Consider the following 18,662-nt stretch of genomic DNA (forward strand, 5'->3'; position numbering starts at 1 on the left):
AACCGAGACCAGCAGAGGAGCAGCGGGGCAGACCTGGCCGTGGGACCAGGGACTGATTCAGAGGCCGGGGCGGCCCCGGGGGCAGGGCCGGCTTTGTGGGCCTCGTTCTCTCCTTCTATAAAATGGGCTCCGCCAGCACCTCCAGATGTATCATTATAACTTGGCTCCCCCACGCTTGCCCCATTTTCTCCACTCATTGAGAAAAGCAAAGCCAGGCTCCTTCTTCTTGAAGAAGTAAAGACATAAGGTGACAGGCCCTGGGGCTGCTTTCTGGTTCCCTAAGAGGAAGAGAGAGCAAGGGGAGCTATGCAGAGCTCAGGGAAATGTGGTGAAAATAAGGAGCCGGGGAGGGAGACCAAGGCCCTGCCTCGCAATCTCTGATCCGGTGATTTTTAGAATAGAGAACATCAGGGTTGGTAGGGCCCCTAGAACATGGAGTGTCAGAGCTGGGAGGGACTCTTAGAATAGGGACGTTAGAGTGTGAGAGACCTTAGAAATAGGGATGTCAGGGTTGAGGGTTTAGAAATAGGGGAGATGTCAGATGAGGGGTTAGGGATGTTGGGGAGTTGAGGGGGGCGAGAATAGGGATGTCAGAGTTGAGGGGGCGAATAGGGATGTCAGATGGAGGGGGCGGAATAGGGGAGGCTGGGGTTGAGGAGCTTCTTAAACAGGGGAGGCTGGTTGGAGGGGCTGAACAGGGAGGTTAGAGTTGGGAGGAGTTAGAATAGGGGATGTTAGGGGCTGGGAGGGGTTAGAAATAGATGTCAGAGCGGGAGGGGGGTTAGAACAGGGGATGCTGAGCTGGGAGGGGCTTAGAACAGGGATGCCAGAGCTGGGAGGGGGTTAGAATAGGGACATGTCAGAGTTGAGGGGGCTGAACAGGGGAGGCTGCTGGGAGGAGCCTGAACAGGGGAGGCCAGGCTGGAGGGGGCTTCAGGGAGGCTGAGTTGGGAGGAGCCTTAGAACAGGGATGCTGGGGCTGGGAGGGCTGGGAACAGGGATGTCAGAGTTGGGAGGGGGGCGAACAGGGATGGAGCTGAGGGGGGCTTAGGAATAGGGATGTCAGGGCTGTCTTTTGAACATAGAACAATATAATGGAAGATACAGAACATCAGTTGAGCGGTGGTGACGGCATGTTTTTTTGCTTTTACGGGCATTTTTGTTACGGTTGCGGCAGGTTTTTGGGTGTTTTGGCCGGCGTATTGTTTGATTTTTTGCGGAGGGAGGCGTTTTTTACGGGCCACAACGGCTAAAGTGGTGTGGGGTGTAACAAATATGGCGGCGGCGGTGGCGGGGCAAGCGGAGGGGACGGGTGTTGTGTTTTGTGTTTTTGCATTTAACGGCGATTTTGTGGTGTAATTTTTTGTAAGGTAGATTTGACGGCGGCATTTTGCGAAATTTTGTGGTTTTGTTACGGTGGCTAAAATGAAATGCTGGTGTTAGTGGCTTTTTCGTTTTGGCGTTGGGGATTAGTATTATGTTTTTTGTTTTGGTGTTTAAGCGGGTTGTTTTTGGCGTAGGGAGTTTTAGGTATTTTACGGTGTAGGTGTTTTTGTTTTTGGTTTGCCGTGTTTTGCGGGGGTGGCGGTGGTAAAGTAGTTTTGGTTTGCATGTTGGGTAATGGGGGTTTTTAGTAGGTTGGGCGCAGAGGTGGGTGGAATTTTTGGGAGTGGTTTTTCACGGTGTTTAGATAAAGAGCGGGCGGTTGCTTGAGGGGGAGGGAGGGATTGGAGGGCGGTGTGGCGGTTTTTGTGCTGTTTTGGGGAGAGGGGAGGGGTGGAGGGAGGAGTTTGCAGTTTTCGTGTTTTGGATGTGGCGGTGAAGGGGAGGGGAGGGGGTGCGGGGAAGAAGTGAGGGGTGTGGAAAGCGAAATTGAGGGGGTGCTGGGACAAGTGGTAGTGGAATGGTGTTGTGTGGAAATGAATGGGTTTTAGTGTTTTGCTTTTTTGCTTTTTGGTGGTGTTAATAGGTTGTTTTTTTGTGTTGTGTTTTTCGTTGTGGGAGGGGTTGGTGTTTGGTTTTTAAGCGGGTTTGTGTTTTTTGCGGGAATGGTGGATTTAGGGTGGAAAGTGAGGGTGGGTGGTGTTGCTTGGTTTTCGTTTTCTTTGTGTTTATGGTTTTGGCAGGTTTTGGGCGTGGGGTGGGGTGGCGGAAGTAGATTTTGATGGATAATTTTTTGCTGGATGGGGCAAGGTGGGGTAGGGTGGGGTGAGTGGCGGTGAGGTTTGTGGGATTGACTAGGTGGGGATTGACGGCTGGTATGTTGGAGGGTGGTGTTTGAGTTGGGGCAAAAGTGGAGAAAATGCGGGGAGAGGGATGACGTGATGAGGGGAGAGAGAAATGAGGGGAGGGGTATGTTGTGGTGGGTGGAGTTTTGGTGATTTTGGTGGGGGTTGTGGTGAACATGCTGGACGGAAGAGAGGGAGTGAGATTAAGGGGTGAGATGAGAGGGGAGGGAGGGATGTTGGGTGGGGGTTGGATTTCTGGGAGAGCGGAGGTGGGGTGGGTGGGGTGGGGAGGGGAGAGAGGGAGATGTGTTTTGTGTGTGAGGAGGGAGGGGAGGGGAGTGGATGTGGTGGTGTTGGGGTTTTAGGGATTGTGTGTTTTTGGGCTGGTTTCTGTGGAAAGGTAGTAGTAGGGAAGTGAGGGTGGTTTGGGTGTTGCCGGGGTTAGAAGGTTGTGTTCTGTGTTTTGTTTGGGGTTTGTTTTGGTTATTTTCTTGTTGGGGTTTGCTTGTTTGCCGTGGAGTTGGTTTGTAGGGGTGGTTTGGTAGTGATATTTAGTGTTTGATGTTGCTGAGAGGGGATTTTTCTCTTACTTTTGTGCTTGGTTGAGTTGGAGTGTTTAGTTTTGGTGTTGGCATGTTTTCTAGGGTTTTTCTGGATTGTTTTCTGGTGGTTTTGCTTATGTTGTTTTGTGATGTAGTGTTTTGTTGGTGTTTGTCTTTGGGTTGTGTTGGCTTTTGTGTTTTGCTGGCAGTTTTGTGCCTTGGAGTGGGGATTTTGTTGATGGTGTGTTTTAATTTTTGGGCCTTTTAGTTTCAATTTGGGTACTTGCCTTTTTGTTTATTTTTCTGCTGGTTTTAGTTGTTTTGCTGAAGGGGTGTTCTAATGAGTGGCTTTTAAGTAATGTATTTTTTCTTTGGGGCATGGTATTTAAAATTATGTTGGTGAAGTTGCCATTGGGAAATACTTGCTTTCTAGCCTTTTCTAGATTGTGCAATTGATATAGTAAATTTTGTGTACCTTTTTCTAAATAGTTTGGCTTGGTGTGTTTTAGGGCTATACTAAGGGTACAAGTAGAGGTGCTAGAATATGTTTTGCATGTTTTCGTTTTTTGGGGTTTTTCTTGGCATTACAATTATGGTGGTGCTGTTGGGAAGGGCGTATTGGGAATGGATGTGGGTGGTTTGGCAGTGTGGCTAGGGATTTTGCCTTGTTTATTTTTGTAGTGGTTTCTGTGAGTTTAGGTTTTCTGTTTCTGGTTGGGTTAGGTTTCATAGAGTATTATTGTGTTTTGGTTTTATTTTTCGTTGTTTTAGTTAATGGTGTTTACTTTTGGTTCTGGATTATGTGTAGGGTTTTGGCCTTTCTGGGGTTTTATGCTTTTGCTGTGGTTATGGTGTTTTGGTAATGTGTTGTTTTTGTATTGTTTGAGGTTTAGGGCATGGGGTTTTATTGGGTTGTAGCTGTTTATATTTTGGGGTATTTTAGTAATATTTTGTGCTTTTGTGTTTTGTTGGCTTTCTCTATTCCTAAATTATTCTTTCTGGTTTTAGAGGTGGTGTTGCATTGGGTAGTTTACGGATTAACATTGGTGTTTCTGGCTTCTCTTTCTGTGAGTGCAGAGCGTGAGGTTTTTCTTGGAGTTATGTTTTGGGTTAGAGCTGCAGTTTGCATGTTTCTGGTTTTAAAGAGGGAGTTTTGAGTGAGGTTGCATTTAATTTGTGGGGAGGGGCAGTTTTTAGGGAATTTGGTGTTTAGGTAGTAGGGTTATGTTTGATAGGGTGCCAGTGGTAGGGTTTTTTGGGGTGGGTTGCCTGGGCGGCGGCATGTGTTTGCTTTTGCTTTTGTGGTGCCTTGGAGTCTTGAATTCTCTTGGGGTTTTTGAATTTTGGAGTTTAATTTTGGAGTTTGAACTTTCTTGGGGTTTTGAGTTTTGTGGAATTCTTGAACTTTTGTTTCTAGCCTTTTGGAGTTTCTTGAAATTTTCTTGAGTTTTGAATTTCTTGTTTGAATTTTTCTGAGTTTTGAATTTTGGGTTTTGGAACTTTCTTGGAGTTTTGAAGCTTTTGGAGTGAGAGTTTTGAATTTTCTGTTTTAAATTTTGAGTTTTGAATTTTTGGGTTTTTGAGCTTTTGTGGTTTTGGAGTTTCAGCCTTGGAGTCTTGGGCCTAGAGTTTTGAACTTTTGGGGTTCCTGAATTTTGAGCTTGGAATTCCTGTTCCTGAATCTTGGAGTTCTGGAATTCTCTTGGGTTTTGAACTTTTGGAGTTTTGAATTTTGGGGTTTTGAATTCTTGGAGTTCTTGAATTTTCTTGGAGTTTTGAATTTTGGAGTTTTGAGTTTTGGAGTTTTGAGCTTTTGGGTTTTGAATTTTGGGTTCTTGAACTTTTTGCCTTGAATTTTGAGTTTTGAATTTTGGAGCTTGAATTTTGGAGTTTTAGTTGGGTGTGTGTTTTTCTCTTTAGGGTTTGAGTTAGCCTTTTTCTTTAGGTTTGAGTTGTTGTGTTTCTTTCTTTGTGTTTGGAGTTGTTTGTTTCTTTGTGTTTGGAGTGTTTAGTGTTTTATTGTTTGGGAGTTTTGGATTTGTGGGGTGTTGTGGCATGGGATTGAGTTGTGGTTTTGGGTGTTTTAAGTGTTTTCTTTCTGTAGAGGGGGGAAGTTTGTTTGTTTGTTTTCTTGCTTGTTTTCTTGGGGTTTGGGAATGTTTAGGCCTGGGCAGTGCCCAGAAGTCGTTTTAGCCTCTACAAGGGGCAGGTAGTCTCTGCCTCTGGGTTGCTGTGTTTCCTCTGTCGGCCTATGTGTGGGAAAGCGTAGGGGCTGGAGGAAGAGGGACTGGCCTTGCTCTCGGCCGTGTCCTCTCTCGCCCTATGTCTGGCCGGCTGGGGGTGAGCGCCGGGAATATATGTGTGAGTGTATGAGTGTGGGGGCGGGGGGTCGAGTTTGGGGGGCGGCCCCCCTCCCCCTCCCCCTCCTCCCCGCCCGTTATCTCGGTCGCTCTGATTCTGTCTCTTTGCAAAGGACCTGGGTTCAAATGCTGCCTCTGCCAAAGCGACCCTCGCACGCCATTCAGAGCCCCCCCCGCCCCGCCCCGTACGGACCGTGAGAGGGGCTTTCTCCCCGCCGCAGACACAGGACGGCCGGCGCCGGGCCCAGAGAGGGGCGGGGGCGCGCAGCCTCCGCGGGAGAGCCCGGCCGCTGACTCGGCCCCGGCGCGCTGGGAAACGGCGCCTCTTGGGTCCCTTCCTCTCCGCCCGGCTCGCGCCCACCCGCAAACCCAGGCTACGGGGTGTTTTCGGGTGTTAGTTTTCTCGTTTGCGGAATGGGGGCGGTTTAGGATGGGGGGCGTTGAGGGGCCGAACGAGGGGCCGAATGGGGGGGCGTCAGAGGGGTTTAGAACGGGGGGCGTTGGGGGGGCTTAGAACGGGGGCGCTGGGGGGCCGAACGGGGCGCTAGAGGGCTCTAGGAATGGGCGTTTGGGGGGGGCTTAGAATGGGGCGGGGGGCCTGGGGAATGGGGGCGGGGGGGCCTTGTGGAACGGGGCGTAATGAACGGGGTAATGGAACGAAGCCGGGGTCAGGAATGGGGCTGGGGCCTAGAACGGGGCGTCAGGGGCCTAGAATGGGGCGCTAGAGGCTTAGAACGGGGGCTTGGGGGCCTAGAACGAGGTCGTGGGGGCCTAGAATGGGGGCGCTGAGGCCTAGGAACGGGGGCGCCGAGGGCCTAGAATGGGGGCATTGGGGGCCTAGAACGGGGGCGTCGGGGCCTAGGAACAGGGGGCGTAAATTAGAACAAGGGAATGCAGAACGGGGGGCTAGAGGGGGCTCTAGAACGGGGGCGAAGTCGAACGGAGGTCGTGGGGGGGCCTAGAACGGGGGGCGTGGGGGCTGGGAGGGGCCTTAGAGCTGAGACAAATTTTAATAAAAAGAACCCAGAACCCTAAAAAGAGGGGATCTTAATCCCAGCCATTCTCCAAACACCAAATGGTAAATGGCCGGTTTTCAGATGAAGAAATTAAAACCATTTCTAGTCGTGTGAAAAGGAGCTCTAAATGAGTATTGCTCAGAGAAATGCAAATTCAGACAACCCTGAGACACCACTACCCACCTCTCAGCCTGGCTAAGATGACGGGAAAAGATAAGGACGAATGTTGGAGGATGCGGGAAAACTGGGACACTGATGCATTGTTGGCGGAGCTGATCCAACCACTTTGGAGAACAATTTGGAACTGTCCTCTAAGGGAAATATCCTTTGATCCAGCAGTGTTTCTACTGGGCTTATATATATACCGGAGGGAGAGATTTTAAAGAAGGGAAAGGGACCTGTATGTGCACAAATGTTTGTGGCAGCCCTCTCTCAGAAAAATAGAAACTGGAAACTGAGGATGCCATCAGTTGAGAATAGCTGAATAAATTGTGGTATGAATATTATGGAATATTATTGTCTGTGTAAGAAACGACCAACAGGATGATTTCAGAAAGGCCTGAGAGACTGACATGAATTGATGCTGAGGAAATGAGCAGGGCTATGGAGATCATTATATACTCTCTCCAACAATAATACTATATGATGCTCAATTCTGATGGACCAGGGCCATCCTCAAAGCAACGATCAACCAAATCAATGGAGCAGTAATGAACTGAATTAGCTACTTCCAGAGAAAGAACCTGGGAGATGACTAAAACCATTACATTGAATTTAACCTTTATATTTATGCCTTAATTCTGCATTTTGATTTTCATAAGCTTAATTGTACAATATTTCAGAGTCTGATTCTTTTATATAAAATAATTTTAATATGTATACTTATTGTGTATCTAATTTATATTTTAATGTACTTAACATCTACTGGTCATCCTGCCATCTGGGGGAGGGGGTGGGGGGTAAGAGGTGAAAAATTGGAACAAGAGGTTTGGCAATTGTTAATGCTGTAAAGTTACCCATGCATATATCCTGTAAATAAAAGGCTATTAAATAAAAAAAAAAAAGAAAAAGAAAGAAAAGAAATGACCAGCAGGAGGATTTCAGAAAGGCCTGGAGAGACTGACACAAACTGATGCTGAGGGAAGTGAGCAGGACCAGGAGGTCATCATTCACAGCAACAAGAAGACTATATGATGACTTATTCTGATGGCCGTGGCTCTTCAATATTAAGATGATTCAAACCAGTTCCAGGTGTTTAGTGACGGGGAGAGCCGTCTGCACCCAGAGAGGACTGTGGGAACTGAGTGTGGACCCCAACACAGCACTCTCACGCTCTCTGTTGTTTGCTGGCATTTTATTTTCTTATTTTTTCCTTTTCGATTTGATTTTTCTTGGGCAGCAAGTCTAAATCTGCCTGCATATATGCATTTAACATCTATTTCCATCATGCTTCACATATATTGGATTACTTTTCATCCAGGGGAGAGGGTGGGGGGAAGGAGGGAAAATTGGAGCCCAAGGCTTGCTTTGCAAGGGTCAGTGTTGGAAAATGATCCACACAGAGCTTCTGAAAGTTAAAAAGCTTTAATACAAAAAAGGGAGCTTAGAGCCCGGCTCTTTGAGCCTCCCCACTTGCCAATGGGTCCCCTGAAGTCCCAAGAGGGAAGGGGTTTGCCCAGATTGCACATCAAAGCAGGGCCCCCATGGGTCTCTGTTCTAGCTCTCTGGACTCCTGGCCTCTCCTGCCGGAGAAGCTCTGCCCCGCCCCCTCACTCCCTCCTACTGTCCCTGTGGTCACCGAAGTGGCCGCCCAATGGGCCGTCCCTGTGGTGCGAGGGGTGCCGCCCGGTCCAGACTCCGCAGCCTTGCCTCGACAGCTCCCATTTCTCTGGTCATTTTCAAGTTCCAGCCGTCTGGCCTCGGGAAGTTAACCTTAAGTAGCCTTTCCCTCTTTGTACAGCTGGGGAAACTGAGGCTGGAAATGTCCGTGGGAGGCGCGAGCTCCAACGTGTCCTGACCTAGGGGAGGGTCTCCTCTTCCCCTCCAGTTTAGAGGCTCCCAGGAGGGAGGCCGTGTGGGCTGGGGGGAAGAGCCTGGTCTGGGACTTGGGACATTAGGAGCCCGCCGGGGTGCTGCCCTTAGTTTCATTTATAAAGCGGGCTCCTCGGGCTCCCTGAATCCCAGGGCTTTTTGGGAGGGTTTGCAGAGGGAAGGGAAGGGCCTTCTCTGTCTGAATATAAACTGTCCTGGGCATTATGCAAATGAAGCGGGCCATATGCAAATGCATGCGGGTCCCCTGCTGGGAAGGGAGCCCCGGGGTTCCTTTATTAGCCGGGAGCAGGTGCCGGGCGGGAGACCCTCCGACTGTCCGCTGGGGTGTGCCTGGTGTAGGTGGGGGGCTCTCCCCCACCCCTGCCATCTGTCTTCCCTCAGATCCCGTCTGCCCGTCTGCCCCGGCCGGCTGCTTGTCCAGCTGAGTCTCCGGGCCCTCCCTCTGCCCGGGGGGCTCTCCCTCCCGCTCTGTCTTTCCATCAGTCTCCTTCCCTGGTCTGAGACTCTCCCTCTCGGCTCCCAGTAAATGGGCGCTTTACAGGCCGGCTAATGGAAAGCCCGGAGCGGGTGGGCCCCAGGTGGCCAAGGAGCAGAACAAGGGCCTCCCCACCGCCCAGCTGGGAGGAGGAGCCTCCGCCTCCAACGTCCGCAGCTCCCCCGGTGAAGGAGCTTTTTCCAAATCTGCCACTTCGTAATTTCCTCCCTTTGTTCTGGGCTCCGCGCTCCGGGGTCAAACAGGGCAGAGGGATCCCTCCTGTGCAGGCCGGCCTCTCAGGCCTTAAAGGCAGATCTAGTGTCCCGGACCCTTGTCTTAGCTTCCCGGATAAACGCCCGATCCTTTCCATCCCGTCCCTCAATCCTTTTGATTTGGTCTCTCGCTCCTTTTGACTGGTCCCTTGATCCTTTCGATCCAGTCCCTCAATCCTTTCAATCTGGTCCCTCGATCCTTTTGATCTGATCCCTCAGGTCTTGACTTGAGTTGGCCTGGGTAGGTGCTGCCCAGACCTGAGCCCCACCAGCCCCCAGGCCCACTCCCCTCATTTTAGAAGGGGAGCTGGGCTCCCCCAGGGACAAGGACACAGCAGGAAAGCGGCAAAGCCAGGGAGCTGGAATGGCCATTCACCGGGATCTTCCCACCTTTCGGTGTTTCTCCTATCCACTCTCGCGGGAACTAATTCTTTTGGTTTGTTTATCTGGTAAAACCAGTCTCAGAACTGGAAAGTCCCTCAAAAGAAACACAGGATGTCGGAGCTGGGAGGGTCTTAGAGCAGAGGATGTCAGAACTGGGAGGAATCTTGGGACCTAGAATTTTAGAACCGGGAGGAAACCTTACAATATGGGATGTCATAGTTGGGAAGGAACCTTAGAGCAGAGAATGTCAGAGCTGGAAGGCTTTAGAACAGAAAATGGTACAGCTGGAAGTTGGGGGGAGAACCTTAGAACCCAGAATCTAAGAGCTGGGGGGGGGAGGACTTTAGAACCCAGAATCTAAGAGCTGGGAGGGAACCTTAGACTCTTAAGACTGGAGGCTCTGACATTGAACAGATGGGGAAAAGGAGACCTTTGGGGCAGAGGGAGTTTTTTTAAGGACACTGGCCCCTGGGACCGAGCGGCCGCCTCGAGCCTCGGCTTTCCCACGCAGCGGGGCTCCCCCACCCTCCTTGGTCGGCTCTGGCTCCGCTCCTCCTCCCCAGGGCCCTCTGAGCAGCAGCTGCAGGAGCCCTTCCCTTGCTTGCTTTTCTGGCCGCTCCGGCCCAGCCCACCCACCTCCCTAGGAGGGGCAGCGGCCCCCAGGACTCTCCTGGCTCGGGCTGCCTAGGTGCCCGGCCCATCTGAGCCCCACCCTCTCCCAGTCGGACCTCATTAACTTTCCCTGCTTCATTTCCTCCCAAATGCTGGTCATTTGTTTCCGGGGATTGGGGATGGGGGTGGGGGATCCGGAATGGGCGGGGCGGCCGTGTCCCCCACTCTCTCCCAGGGGCCCCGCGGCGGTGAGCTCAGAAACGAGGCCGGGGTGGGTGGGCTGCCTGACGGCCTTTATTTAGTCTCCAGTGTTTCTGACCAAGGTGAAGCAAGGGTGAGGGGTGGGCAGGGATCCAGTGTCAGACTTTACAGTAGAAGGGAGGGAGGGCAGACCTCAGAGGCTGGTAAAAATAGCTCCTCCGCTGACCCCCTCCTCCCAGGCCAGGCCGCGGGCCAAGAACCCGGGGATATTTCAGGGGCCGGGGGAGGAGGTCCTCGTCTCTGCAGGGCGGGCCGCCCAGGCCCGGTCCCAAATCCTGAGTCTCAGGCGGGGGAAGGAAGTGGGGGGAGGAGTGGCTGGGACCAGATTGAGGGTACCCCCCCCCACTCCCACCACCTGCGAACAGCTCTCTCTGAGCCTGGTGAAAGATGGAAGGTGGGGCTGAGGGCCGGCCAGAGTCCTGAGTCTCAGCACTGTGGAAGGGCAAACAGAAGGTGGAGGGTTAGGGGGGTCCTGCTCCTGCCCAGTCCCCCTGCCCCTTCCCGGTGCCCTCCCCAAGCCAGGCCCCCAGCGCTACCTCATCCCCAAAGCCATGGCCTCCACGGCCGCCCCCTCCACCTCCGCCTGCCGACAGCAGGCCTGTCTGCTCCGGGCGATCCATGCCGGGACGGCTCGACTCAGGCTCCGGGGGCAGCCTGCGAGGGAGGGACAAAGGTCAACAACAGGCAGGACCAGTCGGGGAGCCCTCTGCAGGGGGGGGACCGGCCAGAGAGACAAGGCCGGGGTCCGGGCAAACAGAGCAAGGGGAAGATCCGAAGGGAGCGGGGGGCCAGGGCCGGGGTCCCAGAGCCCCCTTCTGGTCCTCTTGTGTCTACAGGCTCTGCCTTTGTCCTGGGATGTCCTCCCTGGCTGCGGCCCCCCCAGCTTCCTCCCAAGCTCAGCCCAAGTACGACCTAAGAGTCCTGTGATGACTCCTCATTGTCCAGGGCTGTGTCCCCCTCCTCCCATGGACAGATGGTCCTCCCCAGCCTGAGAGTGCTCCGTCCCTATTTTGTGGCAGAGTTTGGGTGGTCGTGGGGCCCCAGCCCAGGCCGGCCCCTGGTTAGTGAGTGAATGCTCAGGGTCGGGGTCAGGAAGGCTAGAAGTCAGGGGAGGGCCAGGGGCGCACTCACGGGGGCACCTTCTCCCGCCTACGGCAGCAGCGGCCCTTCCGGCGCATGCAGTAAAACAGAGCAACCACCAGGAGCAGGAGTCCCACGCTGACGGCGGCTGCCATCACGGCCACGCCTGCTTGGGGGGTCTGTGGGGCCACTGCAGGAGATGGGAAGGGGTCAGTGGGGGAAGGGGTCACCAAGAGAAGGGGCCATCAGGGAAGGGGCCCAGGCAGCTCCAGGCTCTGCGGCCCCTGGGCTCCTCTCCCTCCCCCTTTCCCTCTGCAAGGTAGGCTCACCTGCCTCAAAGTGGAAGGTGTGCTGGGCATGACCCAGGGGGTTGGAGGCTGTGCAGGTGACTCCTTCCCTGGCGACAGTTCCCATCACCTTCAGTTTCAGCGAACTCTGGACCCAGCCACCGATGATTCTGTTAACCTGGGAGGGTAGAGGTCAGGAGGCTGGGGGCCTTCCGGCCTATGGCCCCGATGGGCTGGGGAGGTCGAGTCAGGACACCCGGGTCCCCAACATGTCAAGGGCTTCTCCTTCAGACAGGAGAGAGAAGAGCCCGAGCTCCGGGGGTCTGAGAGCTCGGGGTGCCGGGCTTCCAGCCACCTCCCGAGGGCAGCCCCCAGACGCTGGGGTCCCTGGGCAGAGGGTTCGGGGGCCAACGTCGGGGAGGGTCTCTTACTGTTCCCCTGAATGAGTCCCAGCCCCAGCCGGGTGTTGGGGTGTCCCCAAGAGGCAGGTGAGGGTCACTTCATCCCCTTCAGTCCAGCCGCTGCTGCCCTGGGGCCACTCCTCCATTCCAGCCTGGGGTTCCCCGGGGGTGGAAAGACAGGAACAAAGAGAGGGACGGATACAGGAGAGAGACCAGGGGACAGGGACAGAGAAAGGGGAGAGATACAGAGACAGAAGGGAATAGTGAGGAAGACAGAAAGGGGACTCAGACCGAGACACAGAGAAAAGGGACCAGAAAAGAGAGAGAGGACTCAGGAGAAAGAGAGAGAGAAATCAAGAGAAAGAGGAATCAAGAGAAAGAGAGGAATCAAGAGAGAGAGAAATCAAGAGAGAGAGAGAGAGAGAGAGAGAGAGAGAGAGAGAGAGAGAGAGAGAAAAGAAAGAACCGAAGAGGAGAACCAAGAGAAAGAAAAGAAGAAGAGAGAGGGAAACCGGGAAAGAGGAAAGAAAGGAATCAAGAGAGAGAGAAATCAAGAGAAAGAGGGGGAAATCAAGAGAAAGAGGAATCAAGAGAGAGAGAGGAAAATCAAGAGAAAGAAAGGAATCAAGAGAGAGAGAACCAAGAGAAAGAGGAGAGAAATCAAGAGAAAGAGAGGAATCAATAGAAAAAGAGAGGGAAATCAAGAGAAAGAAAGAGGAACCAAGAGAGAGAGAGAGAGAGGAATCAATAGAAAGAGAGAGGGAAATCAAGAGAAAGAGAGGAAGAGAGAGAGAGAGAGAGAGAGAGAGAGAGAGAGAGAGAGAGAGAGAAATCAAGAGAAAGAGAGGGGGAAATCAAGAGAAAGAGGAATCAAGAGAGAGAGAAAGGGAAATCAAGAGAAAGAAAGGAATCAAGAGAAAGAGAAAGAAATCAAGGGGGGGGGGGAAATCAAGAGAAAGAGAGGAATCAAGAGAGAGAGGAATCAACAGAAAGAGAGAGGGAAATCAAGAGAAAGAGAGGAATAAGGGAGAAATCAAGAGAAAAAAGAGGAATTGAGAGAAAGAGAGAGAAGAATCAATAGAAAGAGAGAGGGAAATCAAGAGAAAGAGAGGAATAAGGGAGAAATCAAGAGAAAAAAAGAGGAATTGAGAGAGAAATTGAGAGAAAAAGAGAGAAGAATCAAGAGAGAGAGGGAAATCAAGAGAAAGAGGAATCAAAGAAGAGAGGAGACAGGGGTCGGGGGAGAGGGGGGAAGGAGAAGAGAGGTGAGGTAGCCGCAAGGCAGGGAGTCACAGAGAGCAGGAGGACGTCAGCGGGAGGCAGGGCCCAGCAGCCCCACCCAGCCCGCTCCCAGCCCTCCAGGTCCTGGGCTTACCTTGCACAAACAGCTGCAGTTGCCGGGTCCGGGTAAGCCCGGGCAGCTTGGGCACGGAGGCCTCGCAGGTGTAGACGCCGGCCGAAGTGAAGGAGACGTTGGTGAGGGTGAGCTGGGGGCCTTGGTGCAGGGGGATGGAATCCTGGGGTGCAAAGGGGTACAAAGGCTGAGCGAGAACCGCAGGCGTGGGGGAGGGTGTGCAGAGAGCAGAGGGACAGGCCTGAGAAGCCAAAGGGAGAACGGGGGCCTCCTGCCTCACCTTAGTCCAGAGGAGTTCGGGGGTCGGGTCCCCAGAGGTGAAGCAGCCCAGCTTTGTGGTGCCCCCCAAGGGCACCGTCACGTTCTCTCCCGGGCTTAGCTCCAGGGGGTCCAGGTCTGGGGGGGAGAGAGAGAGACAGAGACAGAGACACAGAGAGATGGAGAGAGAGAGAGGAAGAGAGGAGAGAGAGAAGAAGAAAAAGAAGAAAAGAGAGATACAAGACAGAAATGAAAGACAAAGGAAAGAGACAGGGAGAGAGGTTGAGAAGAGAAGAGATAAAAGACAGAAGTAAGAGGGAAGAGAGAGAAAAGACCGAAAAAGAGAGGAGAGGGAAAAGAAGGAAAGGAAGAAGGAGAGAGGGAGAAGGAGGAGGAGGAGGAGAGAGAAGAGAATCAGAAAGCCACAAAGAGCAGATAGGTTGGGGCCCTCCCCTCCCCCCTCCCCCCGGGGCCTTCCCTTTTCCCAAGGGTCCCTTTGCTTCCTTTGGGGGCCCCTTTGGGGTGATTGAATAAGAATTCAGAAAGGGAAAGAGGGAACCGCCCTGGGAGTCAGACCCGAGTTCGGATCCTGCCTCAGATCCTCCCTAGGCAAATCATTGAAGCTCTCTGCCTCAGTTTCCTCATCTGTAAAATGGAGCTGGAAACAGCCCAGGTAACGTGGTAACTAATCCTGAAGCCGTTGCCGGGATCAAACATGTTCAAAAAGCCGCAGAGGGAGCTCTGGGGGCTTGAGCCGCCCTCGGGCCCAGAGCCGGGCTCGGGGTTCTCGGGGCTACCGCGTCCCAGAGGGAGAAGGGCTTTGTCCCTTGTTATTCAGGGAGCCCTCGGAGCCCAGAGGGGGAGCCAGGAAGGCATCTTCCTCCTGTTCAGGCCCGGGGTCAGACCCCCAGGCCGCAGGCTTTGCCTCCACTCCCTCCTCTGCCGCACCCTGGGACCCCGGGGAAGAAGAGGTGGGCCCGGGAGCCCGGAGCCTCACTTACATCCCACGTGGAGCTCCAGCCTCTGGACCAGCTCCACCTCCGGGTCGGCGTCAAAGTCGGCCACCTCGCACTGGTACAGGCCGCTCTGGTCCCGGGAGACGTCCCTCAGGGTCAGGTTGCCGTTGGTGTTGGTCTCCAGGGACTTTTCCTCCTTTTTTCCCTAGTGAGGGCGGGAAGGAACGCGGCTCCCTCAGAGGGGAGAGGTCTGGGGGCTCCCGGCGGGAGCGTTCCCGTGCACAGGGGGAGGGGGCTCCCAGGGCAGGGGGCAAGGGCTGGGAAATGAGCTCGGCCCGGCAGGGGGCTCCCAGGAGGGGATCCCCTCCCCCATCTGAGGGGGGAAAGGAGATCTGGGTGAGGCTCCCAAAGAAGGGCAGGGGGTAGGGGAGGTACCTGGTCCAGGGTGAAGATGTACTCGGGAGCTGGGTTGCCGTCTCCCCGACAAAGGAGGCTGACGGTGTCCCCCTCTCGGACCCAGCCGCCCGGGGCCGCTGAGCTGGCCACCCAGAACTGCACGTTCTCGGTGGGGTCTGGGGGGCGGAAGGGGGGGAAGTCGTTAGGGTTCAGCAGGCGGCTGGGAGTGTGAAGTCAAGAGATCAAAGAGGGTCCAGAGGCCAGAGGTCGAGACCACTCCCTGTGTCGGGGGCCCGAGCCTTGCCCGCTCTGCCATGGTCAGAGATCATAGAATGGGGTGTGGGGGTGAGGTCAGAGGTCAGAGATCAAGCAGGCAAGGGGGGGCAGAGCCGGGGGGGGGGGACAGAGCGCTCACAGTGCAGTGTGAGATAGAAGGGCTCAGCATCTTGCCAGTCCTGCTGGCCATTGGGCAGCTGGTAGGTGGCCCTGCAGTGGAAGGCGACGTCGCGGTCGGACTTCTTGGGCCGAAGGTAGAGGATGCTGGTGAGGGACTGGAGCCCGGAGGCCTCTCGGACGGTGCGGCTCACGGTGTAGAGCTCTGGGGGGTGACAGAAGGGTGGGGGTTATCAGAGCCCGGCCGGACCTTCCCCCATAAAAGGCGGCCGGCGGGAGTCCCTGGGGCTGGCCGAGGGAACGGTCGGCTGGACGCTGCCTCTGCGGCTTTCCCAAGGGCTCACCTGCGAGAAATAGCGGAACCTGTTTCCTTTCTTATAAAATGATAAGGCTGTACTAGATGGCTCTGTGTTCTAATTCTAAATTCTCTCAGGATAGAGTCCCCTGGGATGGCAAAAGTTACATTCTGTCCCCCCCTCTCCACCAGGCCCCTGAGTTCTGTCTCTCCCCCCCACCCCCCAACCAGGCCCCTGAGTTCTGTTCCCAGCCCCCACCCCGCCAGGTCCCTTGAAGCTCACCCCTGTTCAGCTCTGTAGTGATCTGCAGGGCCTCCCCGTCCCGGTACCAGCTGATGCTGGGGGCAGGATTGGCATTTCGGCTGGTACAGGTGGCTATCTGGGGGGGGAGGCCATCAGATTTGTGAGACTTGAATGGCGGGACCCCCTCCTTCTGCCCCATCAGAGCCCCAGGGAGCCCCCGCCCTCAGACACCCAGGACTTTCAACCCCCCAGAAAGGCCCGTTTCTTCTCGACGAGGTTCTCCTACCTCGTGAGCTATATCGTCAATGACAGAAATGGTTCCTCGGTTGGGAGTGACCTCTGGGGGCTCAGGGGCCACTGCAGTGGACGGGGAGGAAGAGGTTTCATCAAGGGGAAGTCCTCCTTACTCTAACCCTCCCCCGTCCTCGGCAGGATTCCTCCCTCATCCCCACAGACGGCAGCTCATCTCTCTCTCCCCATCAGTCTTTGTCCTTCCCTCCTCCCTCCCCAGCGTCTCTTCTCCAGTTCTTCCCCCTCTCTCTTGGTCCGTTTCCCCCCCCATCTCTCCGGACATCGTGCCCTCACCCCCGTCAGCCCCCTCTCTCCCAGGAGACACCGGGGCTCACCAAAGACTCGGAGGTGGCTGGTTGCCCGGCCCTTCTCCGCGGTCCCGGTGAGGACCTGGCACGTGTAGTCCCGCTCATCACCCATCTCTGCCGAGAGCAGCTGCAGGGACCCGTTGGGATGCAGATGGAAGGCAGCGCTCGGCTTCACGTCGGGGTCCTCGTTTCTCTTCAGAGCTCCCATTCTCCCCGCGGCGACGACCAGGGGAGAGCTGTTTCCTGAGCGGTCTGTCTATGGGGAACCATGGGGCAAGGCGGGTTGGGCGCCTGGCGGCGAGCCCCCCAGCTCCCCTTCTCCCCCCCCGGCTGCCCCCTCCAGTTTTTTTTGGTTGGTTTTTTTCCCGTGGGTTTTTCCCCTTTTTGTTTTCCCCGGTTTTGCCATGGTGATTTTTGTTTTTTTTTGGTTTTTTTTTTTCCCTGTTACGGCCGGTAAAATGGGGTGTTGGGTGTTTGAGAGGGAGTGTTAGGTTATGGGTTTTTTGATGTTTTGGGGGTGGGGTGGCGGCCGGGGTTGGGGGGAGATGTAGACGATGGACGGGTTTTTTGGGATGGTAATGGATTTTTGGTGGTTTTGTGGTGGTGGGGGGGTTTGGCTGGGGAGGGGGGAGTGGTGGTTTTGGGTTTTTGGGGTGGTTTTGGTTTTTTGGGGTTTTTTGGGGTGTTTTTTGGGGTGGGATGGGGGATTGATTTTGGGATTTTTGTTTTGGGGTTTTGGTTTTGTGGGGAGTTTTTGGGCGGTGGGGGGAGTGGAGGGAGGGGGTGTGGGAGGGGGGGGGGGGGGGTGGGGCGGGTGGGTGGGGTTATTAAAAGTTTTAAGGTGAGGTTTTTTGGGGAGGGAAGGGGGAAAGGGAAAGGTGAGGGGTGTGGTGGGGAGGGTTGGGAAGGGTTGGGGGTTGGGGGGGATGTTTTTCGGGGATGAGGGAAATTAGGGATTGGGGGTGGTTGGGGTTAGGGAGCGGGTTTTTTTGGGTGGAGGGGGTGTTTGTGTTTTGGGGGGTGGGAGGGGGGTTGGGGGGTTTTTGACGGTTTTGCCGGGGTGGGGGTGGGGTGGGTGGTTTTTTTGTGTTTTGGGTTTTTTGGTGGTGGGGTGGGATGGTGGGGGTGGTGGGGAGGGTTTAAAGTTGGGGTAGGTGGCGGGGTTGTTTGGGTTAGGGTTTTGCATTTGGTAGGTTGGGGAAGGGGTTTAAGGTTTAGAGGTGGGGGTTGGGAAAGTTTTTGGTGGTTTTTAGTGGTTGGTTTTTGGTTTTTGGTTTGGTGTTTTTGTTTTTTGGTTTTGTTTTTGGTGGTGTGTTTTTTTTTTTTTGTGTGTTTTGCCGGTTTTTTTTTTTTATTTTTGGGTTTTTGGTTTTTCTTGTTTTCAGGTGTGGGGGGGTGGGGTTGGGTGGAGTGGGGGGGGGTTAGTGGGGGAGTTTTGGTTTTTGGGGGAAAGGTTAAGTGTTGGGTGGTTTTTAGGTTTTGTTGTTTTGGTTGGGGTGGTTTGTTTTGGTGTTTTTGCGTTTTATGTTGTTTTTGGGTGGGGGGTGTTTTGGTGGTTTTTTAAGCGGTTTTTGTTTTTTGTTTTTTGGGCCTTTGTGTTTTGGTGGGGATTTTTGTTTTGGGATTGGGAGTGGGTTTTGTTTTGTGTGCTTGTTTTGGGGTTTTGGAGTTTTTGGTGTTTTGAGGGATTTTGTTTATTGTTTGGCAGTTTTATGTTTTTGTTTGTTTTGTTTCGTTTTGGTGTGTTTGGGATGGTTTTTTTTCGGTTGGGGAGAAGTGGGGGGGGGGGGGGGTTGGAGGGGGTTTGGTTTGGGGGTTTTTGGTTTTTGGGGATGATTTGGGGTTTGGTGGAGGGTTTTGTTTTGTGGTTTTGGCCATTTTTTGGTTTTTTGGGAGAAGTGGAAAGTGGTTTTTTTTTTTTTTTTTTCGGTGGTTTTTCGGTTGGTTGGGACGGGTTGGGTTAAGTGACCTTTTGTTTTTGTTTTTTTTTGGGGGTTTTTTGGGGGAATGGGGTTTTGGGTTTTTTTCCGGGTGGGGGTGGGGGTTTTGGTTTTGGGCGGGTTTTTGGTGTTTTTTTTGGGCCTTTTTTTTGGGTTGTTTTTAGGGATGAGTTGCTGGGGTTTTTGGTTGTTTGGGTAATTTGGTTGGGGTTTTGGGTTTGGATTAAACAAGTTTTTTCCTTTTTTGGTGGTTGTTT

General features: G+C 53.7%; 2 protein-coding genes across 2 annotated transcripts in view; both read right to left on the reverse strand.

Annotated features, from left to right (window-relative positions):
* NECTIN2 (nectin cell adhesion molecule 2) overlaps window positions 1-1,389 on the reverse strand; it is a 31,198-nt gene extending 29,809 nt beyond the window's left edge. Inside the window, exon 1 of the mRNA XM_031961660.1 lies at window positions 1,238-1,389. Within this exon, the coding sequence (XP_031817520.1) occupies window positions 1,238-1,389 (152 nt within the window). The remainder of the gene's footprint in view (window positions 1-1,237) is intronic.
* An 8,824-nt stretch (window positions 1,390-10,213) lies between these two features.
* Window positions 10,214-16,740, reverse strand: BCAM (basal cell adhesion molecule (Lutheran blood group)). Its single transcript, XM_031961661.1, has 13 exons — window positions 16,493-16,740; window positions 16,153-16,223; window positions 15,906-16,002; window positions 15,350-15,532; window positions 14,974-15,110; window positions 14,584-14,743; window positions 13,605-13,720; window positions 13,263-13,487; window positions 12,001-12,122; window positions 11,612-11,760; window positions 11,334-11,472; window positions 10,739-10,856; window positions 10,214-10,634 (listed from the first exon to the last, which is right to left on the reverse strand). The coding sequence occupies exons 1-13, from the start codon at window positions 16,671-16,673 to the stop codon at window positions 10,629-10,631; spliced, it is 1,704 nt and encodes a 567-aa protein (XP_031817521.1). The 5' UTR covers window positions 16,674-16,740; the 3' UTR covers window positions 10,214-10,628.
* Between the last annotated feature and the right edge of the window lie 1,922 nt (window positions 16,741-18,662).

The sequence above is a fragment of the Sarcophilus harrisii genome, chromosome 3, assembly GCF_902635505.1.
Source record: "Sarcophilus harrisii chromosome 3, mSarHar1.11, whole genome shotgun sequence".
Taxonomy (NCBI): domain Eukaryota; kingdom Metazoa; phylum Chordata; class Mammalia; order Dasyuromorphia; family Dasyuridae; genus Sarcophilus; species Sarcophilus harrisii.